This window comes from Takifugu rubripes, chromosome 20 (assembly GCF_901000725.2).
Source record: "Takifugu rubripes chromosome 20, fTakRub1.2, whole genome shotgun sequence".
NCBI lineage: Eukaryota > Metazoa > Chordata > Actinopteri > Tetraodontiformes > Tetraodontidae > Takifugu > Takifugu rubripes.
Genome location: NC_042304.1, coordinates 3,720,814 through 3,741,486, shown reverse-complemented (window position 1 = coordinate 3,741,486; position 20,673 = coordinate 3,720,814). Strand labels below are relative to the sequence as shown.

At 44.3% G+C, this 20,673-nt stretch overlaps 1 protein-coding gene across 2 annotated transcripts; it reads left to right on the top strand.

The window, feature by feature from the left end:
• Positions 1-415: 415 nt before the first annotated feature.
• Positions 416-20,578, top strand: tmem131 (transmembrane protein 131). Of its 2 annotated transcripts, none has more exons than XM_011614493.2 (41): positions 416-690; positions 2,588-2,649; positions 2,953-2,993; positions 4,354-4,422; positions 5,105-5,225; positions 7,499-7,615; positions 7,690-7,812; positions 7,890-7,970; positions 8,046-8,196; positions 8,425-8,481; positions 8,565-8,626; positions 9,261-9,369; positions 9,884-9,992; positions 10,074-10,227; positions 10,311-10,481; positions 10,812-10,922; positions 11,527-11,661; positions 12,889-12,993; positions 13,074-13,160; positions 13,241-13,393; positions 13,473-13,548; positions 13,631-13,745; positions 13,855-13,993; positions 14,077-14,186; positions 14,271-14,343; positions 14,488-14,639; positions 14,720-14,862; positions 15,847-16,033; positions 16,506-16,691; positions 16,770-16,925; positions 17,043-17,473; positions 17,547-17,731; positions 17,933-18,063; positions 18,139-18,257; positions 18,343-18,492; positions 18,585-18,735; positions 18,936-19,051; positions 19,126-19,207; positions 19,288-19,391; positions 19,487-19,635; positions 19,709-20,578. In XM_011614493.2, the coding sequence occupies exons 1-41, from the start codon at positions 519-521 to the stop codon at positions 19,973-19,975; spliced, it is 5,412 nt and encodes a 1,803-aa protein (XP_011612795.2). In that variant the 5' UTR covers positions 416-518; the 3' UTR covers positions 19,976-20,578. The 2 variants fall into 2 exon arrangements, with proteins under 2 accessions (XP_011612795.2, XP_011612794.2); XM_011614492.2 differs by having other exon boundaries at positions 18,340-18,492.
• Positions 20,579-20,673: the final 95 nt, after the last annotated feature.

Below are 20,673 nucleotides of genomic sequence, written 5' to 3'. Positions count from 1 at the left end.
TCAACACACACTTTTGAATATTTATCTTCTCTGTTTTGTGTATTGGCCATCATCAGTATAATGTCTGTATGCAAAGTATGACTGACGTGCAAAAAAGTAGCACAATAAAATAATTTATTTGAATGTCTTCAATAGCAATAAATCTACAACATCGCTGGGAAACCAAACATTTTGATGTCACTGTCCATGTCCTGCCTCAACATTATAAAGTTAATAAAGCCGATTAAAAGTGTAATATCTCAAAGCTTCTCACAAAACAAAATCGGATCGCCTGTGTGACGACTAAATCCGTGCTCACGGGTTGGGTCGGACAGGTGAATGTCCGTGCAGTTCCTCTCCCCCGCGGCAGGTGGCAGTATTGGCTCGGCACGTTCAAGGCGCGTCGAGGCGGCGGCGCTACAGCACAGAGGAAGACGCGAAAGCGTCGTCCTGATCAGTAGTTAGCTTCGGCTCCGCTGAGCTCCACTTTTTTTCCTCCACGGCTATGATTGACAGAGTCAGCAGAGGTTTACACGGGCATGTCCCTACACTCGCTCGGTCGTTATCTTAACACAAAGATCTGCAGTATGGCGAGCCGAGAAGGAGCCCAAAGTTCTCGCCACTCCGGCACAAGAACAAGAACCTCATGTATCGGATTAATGAAGATGTTATTTATTGCTTTTATTCACACAACGCGGGCCAATAATCAAGGTTTGTAACTTAGCTCGCTACGTCCGCATTAGCTAGCGCTAACTTCCGTAGACATTTCTACGAAGTGTGTGGTTGAGGTTACCTTCATGGGTCAACTTTATCTCTCCAGGCTAACATTGCCGCATTTCCACTTGTGTAAAACGGTGACATTTTTCTAAAGAATTTGCAACACATCTGCTCCAAACCGATTAATAGCGTAATGTTAGCCTCGGTTCAGCCTTAAACTGCTACCTTACCTTGACGAAGCTAAGTTGTTTGTAGTACTGACTTTAAAGCCTTGGCTTCCAATAATGCTGGTTGTCATATTTTCACTTCTTTAGCATAAAGCGAAATCAGCGTAGCTTCTTAAACACACACCACAAATCAGAAAGACGGAAACAGTAGCTTGTTAGCATGATGCCAAATAGCGACGTTAACGTAGGTTAATGCTGCTGCCTGAAAACAGTGTATTTTATTGTTAAATTGCCAACTTGTCCTTATTTCTAATAAGGTGTAGTTCGTCTGAATGAAACGGCATCCTATCAACCAAGTGACTGCAAACGTGGCTTCGTTTTGATTCTGTCCCTGGGGTATTTCCAGTTTGGCCGCGGCCACCGTTTAAATACCAGCAGTCTATTATTTATCCGCTAAAATGTCACTATTTTTTTTCCTGTTACGCGTCCAGTTGTACGATGAGCCGGAGGGGTTAGGTCAGGGTGATAATGAAGCCAGTTGTGAGGGGCCAGTTGTGCTCCCCATCCGAGATAAGCTGTGCCAAACTCCCAACACGGTGTCTGCGGCTTGTTTACAGTGACCCGCAAACGTGCGACAGGATCAACAAGATGTGCGTTCGGATCCTTCCAAGTGGTGTTTGTCAAACATGTTACACGACGTGCTGCTTTTATTCGAGTCAACACTGCTCACTGAATCAATATACAGAGGAGATCAGTGCTGGCGGGGGTTAGGGTTAGGGTTAGGGTTAGGGTTAGGGTTAGCCTACGAGGGTTTGGGTTTTAAAGGAGAGAAGATGGAGCCATTTGACATTGGGAACACTGACTAAACCAAACCTTTATCACCACACCAGTTGGACTGCTGCAGATTTTTTCAAACACATTCCAAGTTTTAGTAGAAACTCTTTTTAGTTCATGCCTAAATTATATTTGAGTGTACAGTTGTCTTTTATGTGCTTCCATTCAATGTTAATGAGTCATTGTCACTATTTCTGGCTCACTTTGGATGTTTGGCTAATTAAATTGAGTGTTTTGGATTTTTGTAAGGTCATGTTGAGTTTCAGAATTTCACACTATGATGCTATCCTGTAGCGTCAACGGTGATGCACCTGTGTCAAATATGCCTTAAAGTTAACCAAGTGCATCACGTCTGCTGGGAGTATAATGTGCTGATGGCGCGGCTAACGCCGGGCTGTTTAGGTGGCGTCAGCTGAAAAAGCTGCTCAGCAGAGTGAAAGTTTAAACGTTGGGCCCACAGTTGACTGTAGCTTATCTCAACGTGAGGAATTGGTGTCACTTTGGAAAGAAAGGTGCAGTCTAGAAAGTGTTGGTATATGTATTTCTATTCTCTTTAAACGCGCACATGCAGTGGATAGGAGTCTAAAGCGTTAGTTTCTAAAGATACACAATTCTTTAGCTGTGAGGTGACACCTTATAAAGTCCTGACGCAGCAGACTCTGGTCACCATTTCATGCGAGTTCTTCCTCTTATTAGTCAAAATTAAAGAGTCCGCGGTGCAGCGATCTTCACTTCTGTCTGCCCGCATAGCACGAGAGGTTAAAGGTCAATTAGAGTTATTGGTAGGTGTAATAGAACTTTGTGGTTCAGGTAGATGTGATGATGGTGAGTTATTTTATCGATCTTCTTTGATACTGGTGCTAATCCTCAAATGTCTTTCTGTGTTACAGCATTCATTCAATCAGACACAATTCTAGAAGTTTTACATTTTGATGAGGGAAGACTTCTACAGGTGCGTACTTAGTTCTTTCTTTGTTGGCTATTACATTTATGCATTTACAGCGTGTTTACAATCACCATTTTCCACATGTTGTGACGCTAGGTCATAGTTTTATTGACAACGGTGTGGCAGATGCCATAAAAATGTAAACAAAAAGCAGCTGTGTCAAAACTGAAACGGACATAGTGAAAAATATGAAAAGCTGCATCTTGAAAGACTTGATTTAATGAAGGTTGATTTAATGAAATCAAACGTTGTAATAAATGTGCGCATAGAGGTTGTCAGTAATTTTATGTTACTCCTTTCTGTTTACAGGCAGAGTCTGACATTGACTTTAGTTTATATCAGCAACAAAGGTAAGTTCTGATTGTTATTGTTATTGTTCCTTGTTGCTTTATAAGCCCTACCTCAAATGCATAGTTGATTAGGATCATAAACAAAGCTGGTGTCTAAGGAGGCCATGGAGCGTAACGACACCTAAAATGAGTCATATTAAGAGCTGTGACACCTGACTTTCACAAACAGGTTAAGTGGTATTGGTGACAAAGACTCTAGGATTGTCTAGAGAATGTCGTTAAAGTCTGCGAGCTGTTCCTCCTCCGTGTCACCTGTTAGACCGCACATCAAATCAGACTAGCAGGGCTGTCAGCTGATGTATCGGCCCAGATGGGCAGAGCTGTCTGTGACGCACGACGCACACCTCCTGCACCTCCTCCAGTACCAATGACTCAACTTCAAAACTGTAAACTGGCTTTGATCGCGTTATGTTTCGATCATTATGTGCACGGCGATGTGTTTCTAACAGGCAAAACCTCCCGTAAAAAAAGAAAAGATGATCAGCCTGACGTTCCTATGAGTCAGAATGCTTTTCAGTTTCGCTTTGGGGCTTTTTAAGGTTCGTCTGACCGAGGACGTATGCAGTTGTGAAGCCAGAAGCCGAGCCCCCACCCCTCGCTGTCACCTCAGCCTCTCGTATTACACCCCAGCGTTCGCCGTGGCGGTTCTGAAGCACGCCACGACACGCTGGGAGAAAACTGCCGCCTGCATTCAACTGGACCTGTTATCTCACGTGATTTTTTGGCCAGTCAAATTTCAGCAGTGAGGATAGGCTGATGATCCGGGGAATGCTTCACAGTTGAGGCTCTGCCCGGATCCCCCCGCACCTCAGGGGGTGGGAATTCATCCCATTTGCCTGCAGACAGCTCTGCTATTGGAGCTCCTTGCTAGAGCTATTGTACACTCCCGTAGGCTCGACAGCAAAGGCCTGAAATTGATCTGAGTAATGGTTCACCAAGTGAGTGATAGGTACCACCCTATCAGTTCAGAGGCAAACAAATCAAAAACAGCCTTGACTATTGTGTGCTACACCTGTGGAGGAACTGGTTTGGTGGGTTGTGCCTCACAAGCAGGCCTGCGCGGCAGACGCTCTAAAGGTTGTCGTGCGAACAACACCGCGCCGCGAAGGTGGCGAGACGAAGCGTCGCTCTTTTTTGGCCGGTTTTATTTGATCTTTCGTGGATCTTCTATGGAGTTTCTCTGTGGATAACGAGCAGTGGGGACGGGAGTGGCGCCGCTTTAATTTAATGGTGGACGAAAAAGCCAGGCCACAGGCTGTGGCGTGCTTTTGCGTTTAGCCTGTCATCTGTTTAAAATGTATGCAAACGTGGGTGGGTTCCTGTTCCTCGTGCTGTTGTCACGTCTTCCTTTTTGTCGCAGCACATCCAAGCACCGTGGGAACTGTCGACCTATACGATTCGAACCACCAATGTTGGACTTTCATGAACAGTAAGTGCAATAACATTTGATCCACGCTGCATTCTCAAACATAATAGAAAAAGAACAAGCTGCTTTGAGCTATTAACAATAAAGGTCTCGAGGGAGCAGTATTCTTTAAACAAGGCGACCCAGCCTAGCCAGGGCCAGAGCTTGCATTCCACTGCAACAGCAGGTGCACACCCATGATGTATAACCACATTAATAAAGTTGAGAGATGACCTAAGAAAATGTGTGTACCCTGACACCAGCTCACAGGTGGAGGGACTCTAATGATTCAACAAAAAAGGGTTTCTTGGAAGAAAATGTTCCTTTGTCCCTCCTATCTAGAGTGGTTTCTGTTTGGTTTGGGGCCTCTGTCACTCATCTGGCAAGTTTCTTAGATAATGATCCATGGCGTTGAGCCTGCTCTGTGGTTCTTGTCAACTCCAGGCATCTAAATTTTGGCAAATGCAGTATTTGATGTAACATCTGCAAGGCCAGACTGGAAACTGAAATAGAAACATCGACAGCCTTTGATTCTGATGGCGCTTGCCAGGTTAACTCGTGGCCAGAGATAAAGTCTCCAGAGTTTTCACTGCTTAAGTCCAGTTTGAGCTTTACGTCTGGTTTTGTCCTCAAACCATATGTTCTGCTTTTGTGTCCTTATCTTGGCTTTTATGTGTGCTAACAGACCTCTGTTCTTCATTTACAGGCCTGTTGGAATGCCAAAAATGGAGAAAGTTTATTTACATAATCCTAGCTCAGAACAAATTAGTTTGATATCAATATCAGCAACAACAGCACATTTTCATGCATCCTTTTTCCAGAATAGGGTAAGTACAAAACACCAAGCAGTATAAATACTACTGTTTACACCAATTTATTTTTGTTGCATTACATTTAAAGCAAAACTCAGAATCTATGGCTCCCCCAGTCCTTACTTTCTGTCTGTAATGGCTTTCTCACTTATTCTCTTGTAATCGAGTAAACTGCACCTTGAAACCACTTTTGAAGTGGTGTTTGGAGAGTTGCTGGGTGTATCTTAAATGTTCCATAAGTCCGCACCAACAAACAAGGCTTTTTTTTCTCAAATCTCCAGCTTGGACGCACATTTGCCAAAACCTAGTGGTGTAGTTGCATTTTAAATTGTTTTAACCTGTTGAAATTTATTAGAAAAGTGGTTACAAAGTGGTGACCATTTATCAGAGGAAAAGATTGAGGAATATTTCTTTAAAGCTGAATAGAGGCTCAACATTACCCTAATATTATGGGCTTAGCTTGCAGCGAAGCTCTAGTTCAGTTGCTAAAGGAGCTGAAAATTCTGTCAGTATAAAATTAAATTGGATTATTCGAGGTCTGCGAAGCACCAGTCGTGATCTTTGGGTGTACCCACTGACCCGCATAAACTTTTACATTTCTTAGCCTTGAAGCACACGTGTGTATTGATAAGATTGTTTTATCAAGAGATCTACAAGCAATATTGTATGGAATCATTTGCTTTATCGCACAAGTCCAGGTCATGGAAAGTCATCTCATGATGTTGGTGGTTATTTTGAGCTTTTGGAAGTTTTATGTACAGCTGAACAATATATCACATTTTCTAAAGGCTGTGATTATGCTTTAGTCATCTGACAGGGAGTGGGCATGTTTCTATGGCAGCAGCTCCACTTCCCCTACCTTTTTTTTTTTTTAGCTGACTAGCTCCACCCTAGGAAGGACTCTCAGCAGGGGAAAGAATCCGCTGTAACTTTCGTTTTGTTCACTTTGTCTTTAGACCAGGTGCCCTTCCACCAACAGGAGGATTCTGCACAGTTCACCGCGCACGTTCCCTCTGCAGCTTAGCTCCGTGCACATGAAAACATGCTAGAAGTGTTGACACATCTGTAGTTGATTTGATTCTGTGGAACACCAGTTCCAGCTTGTTGACTGAACAACTGAATAGACCAGTAAACAAAGCTGTCTGTTTCTTTCCCTGGCTTTTAATATAAAAGCAAGGATTTATTGATGAGTTTGGTGAAGAATGGTGTTTTCTAAGTGCTGTCCATGTGTTCCTTTGGTTGGATGAGGAAAATACAGTGATAAAACCACAGAATTGTTTTTATGCTTCATGCAGTTGTGGTTTTGTGTGATACAGAAAACTTATTTGGCCATATTTCAGTGTTTGGATCATTCTGACGTGCTGGCAACACTTGGGTTCCCCAAGTGCTGCAGCTCAGTCATACTGGGGTGGAAGCAGTTAGCAAGAACCTGTACATCTAATTTCATCGCGGCGCACAAGCCCGACGTACAGAAAAGGCTTTGTTCGCCCAGAACACAGAACACTTTCTTTGAAGACCTTTTACACAGTTGGTGGAAGATGTAAAATGTTGCCTGCCAGTTGACAAGAAGCAACATTAACCATCTGCTTTTAAGACTGTCTTTACCAGAAAGATCCTTCTGTCACTTTTGAAAACGGCAAACATCAGACTTGACAGGTTTAAATGTGGCTGTGTGCTTTGTTTTGCCCTGACACACTGATTACACAAACTCTTATTTAGACAGAAACTTTGAAGATGAAAAAGCTGCCATACATTTTGAGGACGTTGTCATTTTATTTCCATCCAGAAAGGCAGAGCAAAACTTGTTTAGGTTAAATTTAATTTTTGGTTTTAGCACATTAGAAAGGCCATTTTCTTCTTTGTGGTTTTACACAAATACACAGAAAGGAGTCCTAAGAGCCTTGAATACACACTTCTGGTCCCGGCTATCTGGTGGCCACTGAGTTTATCCATGAAATAACAGACCATGAAATAACTCTAAAATTCCTCTATCCTTTGACGCTCTCCTCATACTGAGTTTTTCATAGTCTTTACAGTCTACAGAAGCGGACAAGATGGACTGTCCTGTGTCTTTTACTAGATGTTTCATGTTCCTTTATGTTGTTAAACACAAAACCACTGAGCTGTTGGTCTTTGTGGCATCAAAATACTAAAGTTAGCGCATGGCTGCAATGTTTTTCCACCAGCAGAACTTTTATGTTCTTTTGGGAATTAATGCTTTAGTGCAGCTAGTTAGGAGTCACTTTGTGGATGCATGCTATTAAATCGTTTTTCCTTTATCTTTGCAGGTAATACCACCAGGAGGGAACACGTCATTTGACGTTGTATTTCTTGCCCGAGTAGTTGGAAATGTAGAAAATACTTTATTTATTAATACATCACATCATGGAGTATTCACATACCAGGTACAGACCTGAATCACATTAGCAGCCCCACTGTTGTCGTTAGGACCAGGACTAACATTTCTCTGCCCTCCCAGGTTTTTGGTGTTGGTATCCCTAATCCATACAGACTGCGGCCCTTCATCGGGGCGCGCGTCCCAGTAAACAGCAGCTTCTCACCTCTGATTCACATCCACAACCCGTACAGTGAACCATTACAGGTAGTTCAGACACAAGTGAGAGTGTTTTCGGCTTAGTTTTGGATTTGACAATTGCATAAAAGATCTTATTTCCCCAGGTTGTGGAGATGTATTCAAGTGGAGGAGATTTACATTTAGAGCTTCCCACAGGTCAACAAGGGGGCACTGGGAAATTATGGGTGGGTTCTAGTTTGTTTAAAGCGCTAATGCTGATAAGATTGAGCCTGTCACTCAAGCTGCTCTTTTTCCTCCAGGAGATTCCTCCTTTTGAGACAAAAGGGGTGATGAGAGCCAGCTTCTCTTCGAGAGACGTGGACAACCATACGGCCTACATTAGAATCAAAACCAATGCCCCCAACGAGGACGAGTTCATCATCCTCCCTGTTGAGGTCGAGGTCACATCAGGTGCGCTACCTAAAAACACCTGGGCTAAATTCACTTATCAGAGCCAACGCAATAAAGTGCAACTCAAGGCCGCATCATTCATATTTGCACAAGACTAAATATTAACCAGAATATTACTCTCTACATTACCAGACATTGCTCTTTCTTTAGTCTCTGCCACAAATCCAAATGTTTTTCCTCTTAACTCCGTTGTATCCTGTAAACTTATCTGGGTGCTTTGTTTTGCAGCCCCTGGGATATACTCCTCCACAGAGATGCTTGACTTTGGCACCCTGCGATCACAAGGCATGAAGTTTTAAAATAGGAGATGCTTGTTCCCTTTTTCTTCAGTTTCTTTTTGACTTCATTCTCTCTCTTTGCTCTTACAGATCGGCCCAAAGTATTGAATCTACACCTTTTAAATTCAGGAACAAAAGATGTTCCAATCACCGTGAGTGTTTTGGGGGGCTTTTATATCTTTCAGTCAGTATGTTTATATGACACTTGGGGAAAAAAGAATTTTTGCCTTTTAATCCACATATAACTGGACAACTGAAGTGTACGTAAAAGCGTTAGTCCGACTAATAGCGGACTCCTCCTTATTTGGCTGAGACACCTGAATAATGCGATTGGATATTGGATATTGATTTGCTCCGGTATGTAAACGCCGTCATCGGAGTTAAACTAGACAATGCATGTGAGTAAGCTTCACAGCCCACCTCTGGCATGTGACCCTGAAACATTCAAGAAAGCCGGCCCTAACCAGAAGGGGCAGCTTGCAATCCTGTCCCATTATTTATCTTTCTGACGTTCAAAATGCCAGGCTGCCACCTGACTCCAGTCGATTTTTTTTTTTTTTTAACGTGCCGTCATTTGTCATCCAGAAAAACCCACTGAAAAGACACACACGTCACCCCCTATTTTGGAAGAGTTGTTTGATTTTCTCTCTTACATGTAAACAAGGACTGAATTCTGAAGACGCCGAAGTCAAGTTTTGAGCATTGCTCGATTAAAATGTGAATGTATGAATGTACTATCAGTGTTACAAGCTGTATGTAACCCCGTCACTTGTATTTACTATACAGAGTGTCCGTACAACACCATCCAACGAAGCCGTCACAATAGACTTCAAAGCTGTCACACTGAAGGCTGGAGAAAGCAGATATACCAAAGTTGCAAGTATTAGTTTTGATGGTCAGTAGTGATCTTGCACGGTAACGTTTTCACACACGGACTTTAAATTAACTACTAATTAAACAAATATTGTGAATGATAATAGCCAATGCAAATGAGAGAGTTAGCATTTCAAAGCTAACTTTGGATTTCTACAGCAGTCACGCATGAATGCTGTATCTTAATATAGGCAGATGCTTCATTTCCACGAAAACAAGCGTTGATGCGTAGTTTCAGTTACTAAATCTAAACTGAAATGAGGCCTCATTTCTTCCTCAACTAATAATCTTAAAGGAAGAGAAATCAAGATCTCATGAGAAAAAATCAACAAATGTGCAACTTATTACTTTAAACACAAAAAAATTAAAAACAAGCATTTTGTCCTATATATTGAATGCATCTATAAAGTTTCATTTCCTTTAAAGCTTCTCTCTCTGTTAATGTGTTACTATTGTTGGATCAGTGTTGCACAACTTTCTGCTGTTGGTGGGGCACATTTATCAACTGTTTTCATCTTGTTTTTCTTAAAACACAGCCTCAAAAGCAAGAAGATCATATCAGTTCTCTGGAAAAATAACTGTTAAAGCAAAAGAAAAGAGTTACTCCAAGCTTGAAATCCCATACCAAGCAGAAGTTTTAGACGGGTGAGTTAAACCAGCTCTATGGGCTCGGGGAGTATTTTTTGGACTATGGAAGATCTCACTCTGATATTCTTTCTTTGTCAGCTACTTGGGCTTTGACCACACGGCTACGCTGTTCCACATCAGGGATAGTCCTGTTGACCCTCTGGACAGACCCATTTTCCTCACTAATGCCTTCAGTTTTTCCATCAGGATACATGACGTGTCCTTGCCCGACGAGGCTACAACCATGTTTACGGTGGAGTCCCGCAGAAGGAATTATTGCGAATCGGATGCAAAGTTTTTATGAAAACGTAACGATTTTTCCTGATTCTGTTCTAGGTGCAGAACTACAGCGCACCCATCATTATTCCCCCACACGAGTCCCGTTACATCTTCTCTCTCCTCTTCCGGGCTGTTCGACCCTCCATCCACATTGACAGCAACATCCTGCTCATCACAAATGCATCAAAGTTTCACCTTCCTGTCAGGGCGTACACGGGCTTCCTGGAGGTACACGTTGCTCACATTTTTAACTGAGAGAATTTAGGGAAAATTGTTGATATTTCAAGGTGACTGGTGGCAAATACTTCTATACGGTGATATAATTAATGTAAATTTGTATATTTCATCCTCAAAATACAGTCATACAGTCATCATGGCTGAGTCATAAATACATGTTGCACAGACGCTCTGGTGGGTGTTGGATATTGTAGCCTGGGCACCTAAACGTGTGCTCTAACAGTGGTGTTTTGCAGTTTTAGTGGTGCAGTATGTGGTAAAACCCTTGTGTAGATTCAAGCGAACAGTCTGTCTAAAACTGAACGCGTGTTTTTCTGCCAGCCACTGGTCTTGCCACCCAGCGTGAAGGACAACCTCCTGGACTTTGGTGTTCGCAGTGCAACACACACCAGCAGCATCATATTTGTGGTGGTTAACAGTAATCCCATAGAGGTGAGATCATGAGCTTTCACACACTGAAATAAAATGAACTGAACTGAAGGCACATCGGACCCTTACAGCACTTTGAATATGCTGACTTGCTCCTATTTCTTCTACACTTGCCTTCATTGCAAAACAATTCTAAAAGCAAACACATTCACGTCTGTCGGGATTTTTTGATAAAGCAGTTTGTACAAAGAACATTTTGTTCTCGAGTGCAGGTTCATCTATGAGGCGGCTCGGAAAGGTTGGAAAGGTAGAGGGAAAAGAACTAAAAATTAAAGTAATTTCTTTTATTGTAGCATGAGGACAATAAACCCTTTCACTGATTTTAAAAAAGGAAAGACTTTTGGTTGATACCACATATATGCATTAGCTTTAAGATCCTAGGAGTTTGGCCTTGCTGAGGGATGTTTGTCCTGCTTATACTGTCAGTTAGAGGACCCAAGTTATGGGAATCAGGCACAGGCTCCTACAGGCCTTGTACACAGACGTAAATGAGCTGCTTGGGAACGCAGGCGTCAGTGACAGCGATATCACTTACAGACCCACCGTGTAACTTGGAATAGCAGCAGCGAATGCTTTTCCTATTTTCTGTGCTTGTTTTATTGTGCAGTTGGAGATCAAGTCATGGCTCATTACGGGAGAAAATCTGTCAATGGAGCTGCTGAAGACTGAGAAAGGAAACGCAACGGCGGCTCTGAGTCGCCTGGAACAGCTGCAGAACATTTCAGCTTCCAGTCACAGAACGGTAAGACCTCTGGGGGATTCCATATCAGATTAGCTTAAAGTTTATAATACATGTGTTTCAAATCCTCAGTTCTATCTGCAACATGCAACATCATGCTTAATATTATGTTGTAATGGCTGGCATTTGGTTTTTAATCAGATCACTCACGGGGTATCTGTGGTTTCATTTAATTTACTGCAAATCATAGCTGTGTCTGAATTCCAAGCAAGAAGGTTCTTCTTGTTTTATTCATATAAATCTGCTCCACTCTACTCCCCACATGCGCTGGGACTCACCAACAACACTGCACTTCATTTGTGTCAATAAAATGAGTATGTTAATTAAAAAAAAAAAATCTAAATTTTGCCATCTTTGTAGCTGTGTTGCTTTACAAAGGAAATAGGCATACCAGGGGATTATTTCTTCTGAGAGTGGTGGTTTATAGGTGTCTAATTTATATGTTTGAGAGCGAAAAGATAAGAGCTTCACACAGAAAGGGAGGATGGGCTGTTTCAAGGCCCCTGCACAGCAACGGTCAACCTGACCTGCACTGACTGTTGTAGTGGCTGCAGTTCAGATAAGAATGAACCAGCTGCTTGGGCTGAGATACGATACATTGGGGAAACATCCTACTTGGCGTATCCCTTAATTCTGTAAGTAAAAGCAGATTTCTGCATTTTGGCTCCATAAAATAGGCGAGGAAGAACTGCAGCATGTGCTAATCTGTCCACCAGAAAGGCCTCATCTTCTCATCCTTCCATGGAAAAATGCTGGTTTCACAAAATTGTGTTTGGATGAAGTTCTTAACTTGGTCCATCCAAAATGTCGATTTGAAGTATTCTTTGAGAGGAACCAGCTATGTTCTTGTTCTTGTCTCGCTAAATGGCCCGCATTCTCTTTCACATTCTGAAATGTTATGTTTAAAATTGACAGCTGTAATATTCTATTTGGGTCCCAAACACGGCAAACCGGCCCGTCCATATAATCTGTAGCCAACCACAGATGCACAGCAGTGTTTTATTTGGGGATCTGCGTCTTTTCCCCTGCAGCCTCCCAACCACGGTTGTTTTGTCTTCTCCTTATGACGCTGTACTCAATAGCCACGGTGAAAGAGTTCTATAGTTCCTGCATTATGCTTTGGCCCTTTGTTCCACCATTTGTCTTGGAGTAATCTTTGTTGCTTAGCTATTCTCTTTACAAATGATTTTTTGAATCTTTTGAACTGTGAGTGTGTGTTTGTGTTGATAGGTGATATTAGCATCTGGCTATTATGCAGCATTTAGAGTAACCCTCGTGGCTAAAGCCCTGGAGGGCTTATATGATGGAGCAATACATATAACCACGGATTATGAGGTAGGTATCCTATCAGATTTTCTGTTTTCTTTAAACAATAAATGATGGAGTCTGTAATTGTGCTGTCATTTTCCCCTCAGATATTAACTATCCCAATCAAAGCTGTAATTGCAGTAGGAACTTTAAGCAGCGCCCCTAAACACATCATTTTACCACCGTCATTTCCTGTAAGTAACCACTAAGATTTTGTAAAGCTGTTGTAAACCTGCGGGCAGGATAACAACATGTTGTGCGTCTTTGTTTACAGGGAAAGGTTGTTCATCAGAGTTACAGCATCCAGAGCTCCTTTACACAAAAAGTCAGGCTCCAGCAGATCCGCTCCCTGACAGAAGATATCCGGTTCTATTACAAACGACTCCGCAACAACAGAGACGAGCTGGAGCCCAGACGCAAATCCAAGGTAGTCCTACATCCTCGTCTGTGAGCCCCACACACATTTTACAAACACATGCTTATTTCCTTTCCTCCATCCTTTTCAGGTGGCAAATATTTATTTTGATGCCAGCTTGCAGTGTGGTGATCACTGTTATGTGGGGCTGCCATTTGTGCTTAAATGTAAGAGGTTCCTTTTTTTCCCTTGCGGAGCATGTGCATCTCCTGAACAAAGTTTTTAAAGGGAAGTCTTTCTCTCTGGCAGCGGAGTCTAAGCCCCATGGCCTGGCTTTGCAGGAAGATATCTGGGACGCTGACGTGGACCTTCACCAAAAGCTCCTCCGACGATGGAAAGAGCTGAAAGAGCACACGGGACACAAGTACGCGTGTCGGCACTTAGCTTTTAGCCGTGGTGCTGCATTGTTGAATTAGTTGTGCCGTGCAGGTCATTTATGCAGCGTCACGAGATGTTGTCAATTCTTGTTAAAGGGTTGAAGCCGTCTTTGAAGTCAACACAGACCTTCAGAAGAACGTGCAAGCAAAAGTAACGGCACAGCTGACCTGGCCTTCCGTGGTCAACTCCTCCCAACATATTCTGTTCCCTCTGACCAACACAAATGGCTCCTCTGTGAGTACAAACAATCCTGTTCTTGTTACTAACACGTGCAGGGGTATTTTAAGGCATGTCTGAGGTTTAAGGTTTTCCTGCAGGATGAGCTGGTAACTCTTCAGAATCCCGCCGATGTTCCCATCTACGTCCAAGTTCTTCCACTGGCCCTGATGCCCAACCCCTCGGTGTTTTCTGGAAAGCTGTCCGACAGGTGAGACGTGGCCACGACTGCAGCGGCGTCTGGTTTTCTCTCCCTTCCTCTTTCTCTGACGCTGATCTTTTTCTGATTTCCCAGGTTGCCGTTAGGAAATTTGTCCAACATCAACATTGACACTAATACCTTAGAGTTTCAGGTTCACAGAAATCAAGTGAGTGCTGCGAGCGTGATACCCATCATTAGCCAGGCATTCAGAGAATCAGCTGGCTGCCTTGTAATTACATCGTCCTCCCGTCCGTGAGAGGCACCACGCGGAAGCAGCTTACCACTAACAGGACTCCTCTGTGTTTGTCAGACATCCCTAACCAAGAGCAGCACAGGCTTCATCGAGGGCTCCACCAGACCATTTGTTTACAACCTCCTCCTCCAGCCTGGAGAGGTCAAGTCATTCAATGTCAGATTCACACCCATCAGTAACCGAAGTGTCTCCTCCCTCCTCATAGTCAGGTAATGTAGGAACAACCCGATAATCCCTTAAGAACACAAGGGGGGGCTCATTTCTGATACCGTGTCCGTCATCCGTTTAGGAATAACCTGACTGTGATCGACACAATCGTCCTCCACGGTCAAGGCACCACCGAGAGCCTGAAAGTGGCGGGGAAGCCTCCAGGACAAGGCAGCTCACTGAGGTTTAAGATGACTGAGGCTCTGTTGAAAGACTGCACAGAGAGTGAGTTTGGCACTCGCCCGCTCATTCACTCATGTCCTGAGATGTCCTGACCATTCAGATTTAATTATCTCTTCCAACAGGATATGTTATGATAGGTTTATAGATGGATGGACAGATTTACTGCCACATACACACTTGGATGGAACAAAATCTTCATTTATATTTATTATATCAGAAGCTGATAGACAGAATAATAAAAATAAAGCACTGGGAGAACAGACCTCAGCCAAGCAGCTCATTAGCCCACATACTGTGACTCCCACCCATAGGATAGTGTATATATATAGGCAGTGATGACCCAAGGTTATGTAATACAGTAGGTGGCTTTATTAAAGCCCCTTGGAGGAAGATCAAAGGCTAAAGTCCCTCTGGAATTGTCAACATCACCAAAATTGCAGCTCTTTTTTGGCCCATGATCAACATTTCTTGAATTGGAATACATATAATTTGGAATACGTATCATTAGAATACATTCCAACCTCCTTTGACTTATTTTGTTGATATTGAAACAAACCTCCATGGAGGTGTTTTCTGCCACAAAACTTTTTATTGGTGAAATATTCCACATTCAGGCTAAATTTGCATGACGTGAAATTGCGGTTTTAACGCGAAGCCCAAAGAGTTTGAGTTCTCCTGTTTACAGACTTTAGATGACCTCAAAGTGAAACTTCCGAATGTGACCTTCAGGGCGGAAATTTTGAGAGAAATCAGATAAGCTAACGTTTTCAGTGGGAACAATGAAGCCCCTCTCTGCATTGCAAATGCACTTCACACATTTCTTCTAATCGCCCTGCGTGAAGAGGACAACCGTAGCAGAGGTCAAATACAGTGTTGCGCTTTATTTATCGAAGCTTCTTCAGCAAAATGTGCATTTGTTGCATTATTACTGCAAAAAAGGGCCTGTTGTTATTACACTGTAATCATTTTGGTGATAAATGTTTTGCTTGTTTAATATAATCATTTTAATACTTTTTCTTGTTCTAGAGACAAAAGTGAAGGAGCCAAACTTTACTCTCAAACGGATCTTTAAAGTGGAGAACACTGGCTTGCTCCCCATCACCATCAAATCCACAGAAATCAATGGACAAGCCTGCGAAGGATACGGATTCAAAGTCCTCAACTGTCAAGAATTTTCACTAAAGCCAAACTCCTCAAAAGACCTCATCATTCTGTAAGTTGTTCAGTAGTACCAGGATGTGTTTAATATGGAGCTGGAGTTTGATGAGGATGTGCCGCTCCAGGAAGGTCGGTGCACTAACTGCCTTCACTATTCCCCCGTCAGCCACAGGGTCTATTAATACGTGTCTTCATCCTCTCGCTGAGTAAGCCCTCGGTAAGAGGATGAATTGGCTCTCTGTGTCTTTGCGCCGTCCCCTCGGCTCTCTTTTCCTTTAATGTTCCAATCTGTGCTCAAAGTGCACGTGGCACATCCAAGTCGGGAAGTTTTTCATCACTCATTTCAGTCAAATTTGCTTTGTTTCTGTTGTTCTGCTCCGCGTCCAGAATCAAAAAGCTCTTCTTTAAGCTGCACTCCTCTTTGTCAGACGTGCACGTTTCCACCGGCACACACGCGGCGAGCTTGACTGCCACGGTCGAGGTGGACTCCGGTCACTAAATGGATGTTTTCCCCCTTTTTACGGCAGGTTTACCCCTGACTTCAGCTCATCACGAGTCATCCGCGAGCTTAAACTGGTATCCTGTGGGGGCTCTGAGTTCGTGTTTGTCCTCAACGCCTCGCTGCCCTACCACATGCTGGCCGCCTGCGCAGAGAGTCTGCCCCGACCCAACTGGGAAATCGAGCTCTACGTCGTCGTGTCTCTCATTATGAGGTATTATGCTGCGGCCTCCGTCACCACGGGGGAAACACAAAGTGGAATCTCATCATATATACGGTTCTGTCTCTGCAGTTTCATGTTTTTGCTGGTGATTGCCACGGCCTATCTGGAGGCCCACAGCATATGGGAGCCTTTCAAGAGACGCGTGTCGGTGGAATCAAACTCCACTTTAGAAACTGGGAGGCCTTTTAATCTCAGGGAAATAGTACAAATCCACAGCGATTCAAAGTGAGTGTTTCTGTAGAAATGGCTTTTGTACATACATCGTGCTGCTAATGTAGCGTAATAGCAATGACATTTTGCTGCATTGACATTCGTCTCACCTTTCTTTCTTTCATCATTCAGATTGAATGATTACAGTGACTCGCCACAGAACTCCAGAGCAGCGTATGCAACCAGCAACGGAACAGCTCGGGGCCGGCAAAGTAACGGACGCCTGTTATCTGACACAGACAGCCAAGACAAGAGGTCCAGGATCAGCTACAGCCGCCCATCTATGCAAGTTACTTCCTCACAGCAGACCAAAGGAAGTACAAACTCAGGTCCAGATGGCCCTCCGGCCTGTCAGCTGACCAATCGGAAGGCTCGAAATACCAAACAGCTGGATGTTCAGAGCCAAAGTTTATGCGGTTCATCGCTGCCTAATAGTGGCAGCGGTCCTGAAGATGCAGAATATGCCAGCCTGATAGGAGCCATGGACAATGACCTGGATCGTCCAGACCCCCCCACAAGTGAGAGTCTAGTGGAACTGAGCCCCCAGACGGTACAAAACAAAGGTAACGATGCACGTCAAATAAGGAGGGGCGCTCTGTAGGCAGCAACCAAGATGTTTGTTCATGTCACCTGCAGGGTTGGAATCCAAAGGGAAGCTGCGGGGTAAAGCCAAAGCCCAGAAAAAGAAGGAAGAGAGAGAGAAGAAGATAAGCGTAAAGACCCCGGGAGACGATCTCAAAGACAACCTGGCTGATAATGACGACAGCTCCTCCACCACCACAGAGACCTCCAATCCAGATGTGGAGGCAAACATTAAAGAGGTACCCATAATTCCTCATCGAGCGTCTCAAGACAAGGACGTTTTTACGTTTACATTTAGTTGAATTAGAAGCTGTAACCGCCACGGCAGCCTCGTTACTCTGAGCACCAGGACCCAGCGGTGGTTTTAATGAGATCAAGTGACATAAGCAGCGTCTAACTGGGTTTGTCAACTGGAAAAATGTAATATGGTGTCGCTCCAGGAACCAGTGAAAAAGAAAGGCCGGACTGTCGCCTCGGAGAAAGTGAAAGAGGAGTCTCCAAGTTTCCCCATTAAACCCAAACCCAAGAAACAAGCCCCCACAAAAAAGGACACCCAGACAGACAAGTCCAGGTGTGTGTCCATGTGACATCGTTGGGAGTCGCGCCTTATTTTCTTGTTTATTTGCGTTTCTTTTATTGATCTCAGTTCCCTGGAGCTGCCCTATGTTACCCCCCTGGAAAACAAACAACGCAAGAGCTTTGCATCCAAAGCCCTCTACCCTCTCGCCAACATCCCAAAGACGAGACCGGTGCAGAAACAGAGACGTGAGTGTCCGCAGCGACCTAAACACCATTTGGGCCCTTGGCCCCGGCGCCGGATGGGCCTCTGACATGTTTGATCTGACAGTAGATGGAAAGCTGGAAGATTCCCGTCCCTCGCTCTTAGTCAAGCTGTTGTCCAGCAGCTCGGTGCCAGAACTGGGCCACAGCAGCGGTTCTGAGGGGGAAAAGGAGTTCGCCCCTCCCGAGTGGGACATGCCACTTTCCAAGAACAGCTTCCGTAAGACAAGATCCCAAATGAGCCGTTAAATCCGTCCGATCACTGCGAATGCTGCAAAGTTTGCTTTTGTTTCCTCTGCCCCCCCCCCACAGAAGCAGATAGTCTTCAGCAGATCTCTCTCCAGACCTTAAACGCGGACCCGTTCCTGAAGCGAGCGCTCCCCGCCGGCACCTGCTCCCCTCCACCCACCTCCCCCACCTTACTGACCCGAGGGAGCTACAGCAGCGTCCTCAACTATAACAGGTCCGCCAGCACGCTCGAGTCCAACACCGTTCATTCAATATTTCTCAGGATAATCTTATAAAATGTTCATTTTTGTCAAAGCTCTATGAGTTCAAGAGCTTTAAAAGAGGCAAGAAGTTAAATTAAATGAATTAAATTGGCTCTTGTTTGGCCTGAAAGTGCGTAGAACTGTTACTATCCTCTAATTCTGCCTCCTGTAGTGAAGCGAGCCAAAAGAAGGCCCCCGGAAATAAGATATCTGCAGCCGCGCCACATCCAGGCAAGAATGGGACCCCCACCTTCGCCGCCGTAGCTGCTGGTTACGATAAAAGTCCAGGTAAGTTCGGAACGAGCCCGACGGTCAGAGCGTTGAGGCCGTTGGCGTTGTGTGTTGATCCCGGTGTTTCTCAGGCGGTTCTGGCCCAGGTAAAGCTGACACCCAAGGAAAGAGTCTGTCCCACATGACGTCAGTGGAGAGTGACAGTTCTGACAGGTGATGTGTGGAACCACCACAGCAGCATTTCATGACCTCCCCCCGCAGCCCCCGTAAGCAGGTTTATGTTTCTGTTACAGTTCTGGATTATGGAGCCCCATGGACACGGCCAGTAGTCCCAACTTCCATTCTGCCAACTCCTTCTCTGCTTTTGGATCCAGTAATACGTTCAACTTGACAGGAGGTAACCTTTGTAGCTCGAGGGTTTTAGAAACAGAAGCGTGTTGAGGAGCTTGATCAGCGCTTTGTTCTTCACACACCATGATTTTGTGTGTGTAGTTTTTAGCGGAATGAATGCCCCAAAGTCACTGGAGCCTCAGCAAAGCTGGTCTGAGATTTCCTCCGTCTCCTCCATCTGGGACGTTCCGAGCAGCGACTCCCTGCACTCCTGGCACAGCAGCTCCAGCCCGTCAACCGCCCCAACGGCCGTAAGAGCCCGCCGTCGCCTTTTCCTGCGACCGTGCTGCATTTACACGACCTCTTCTCCTTTTTTATCCCCAGTCACTCCTGGGAAACACCAGCAACCCCTGGTCTACAGCCACCCCATTCGGGCACTCCATCTGGTCCACGAGTGCAGATTCAGCCTTAAATCCTTTCCCTGCAACCACCAACTCAGCAGCTCTGAACGATTTGGTCAGCAGCCCCCCCACGTCACCTCCGGCTTCTGCCGAGATGAGCCGCACCTACAATCCGTGGAACATGTGGAGGCCCACCCTGAGCAGGCGCAACTTGGAGCCCTGGCCCAACTCCTCCGACAATGGCAATTAAACAACAATTGAGCGCACTTAAGAGGAGTCTCTACGCTACAACGAATTGTCTCCTAATCAGAGAAAGCCAACGAAAACGTGACCTGAAGTGTTTGTTAACGCAGTGCTGGATGTGATCAACTTTTACATTTAGTACTCTGCAGCTTTTTATTAAGGGGGTTGAAAGCGTTTTATTTGAGTTTGTTTTAACAGGTGCCCCCGTGTTAACGTGGCGTTAACATGGTATGCTAATGCTAGTGCAGACATGTCGCCATCATAGAAATTCTGGTAATGGCTGCACTCCAATTGGTTCATGGCCCTAAAGCCCTTAAGTTAAACAACGTTGGAAGAAACATCGGGAGCCAACACAATCATTTCAGCTCTGACTGGTTTCTTTTAGAATTGATTTTAAATATTTGTTGTCAACTTTATTTTGGCTACTGTACAAGGATCCTAGTTATCGGACGTATGGTTCTTTCCAACACTGTTACCCACGTTACATCGGGATCAGTTCTTTAAATTTCTGTGACAATAAATTGGCCATGAGACCACAACACTTAAGTTAGTGGTTCCTATGGTACACTACCTCTGTTTGCCAGCGACTTAAATAAAAGACTTGAGCAGACTTGCTTTGTTTGGTTTTTAAAATTTAGTTACAGTAAATGACGTTTTATACTTGTTTCAACTGAAGTTACTGTATAGAACAATTGTTAAATCACC

Excerpts from the sequence above, each read along its gene's own strand:
- tmem131 (XM_011614492.2), top strand. The coding sequence starts at position 519 with ATGTCCCTACACTCGCTCGGTCGTTATCTTAACACAAAGATCTGCAGT. Across the intron at positions 10,228-10,310 it reads AGGCTACAACCATGTTTACG|GTGCAGAACTACAGCGCACC; the intron begins GTGGAGTCCCGC and ends ATTCTGTTCTAG. Across the intron at positions 16,034-16,505 it reads TCAAAAGACCTCATCATTCT|GTTTACCCCTGACTTCAGCT; the intron begins GTAAGTTGTTCA and ends TTTTTACGGCAG.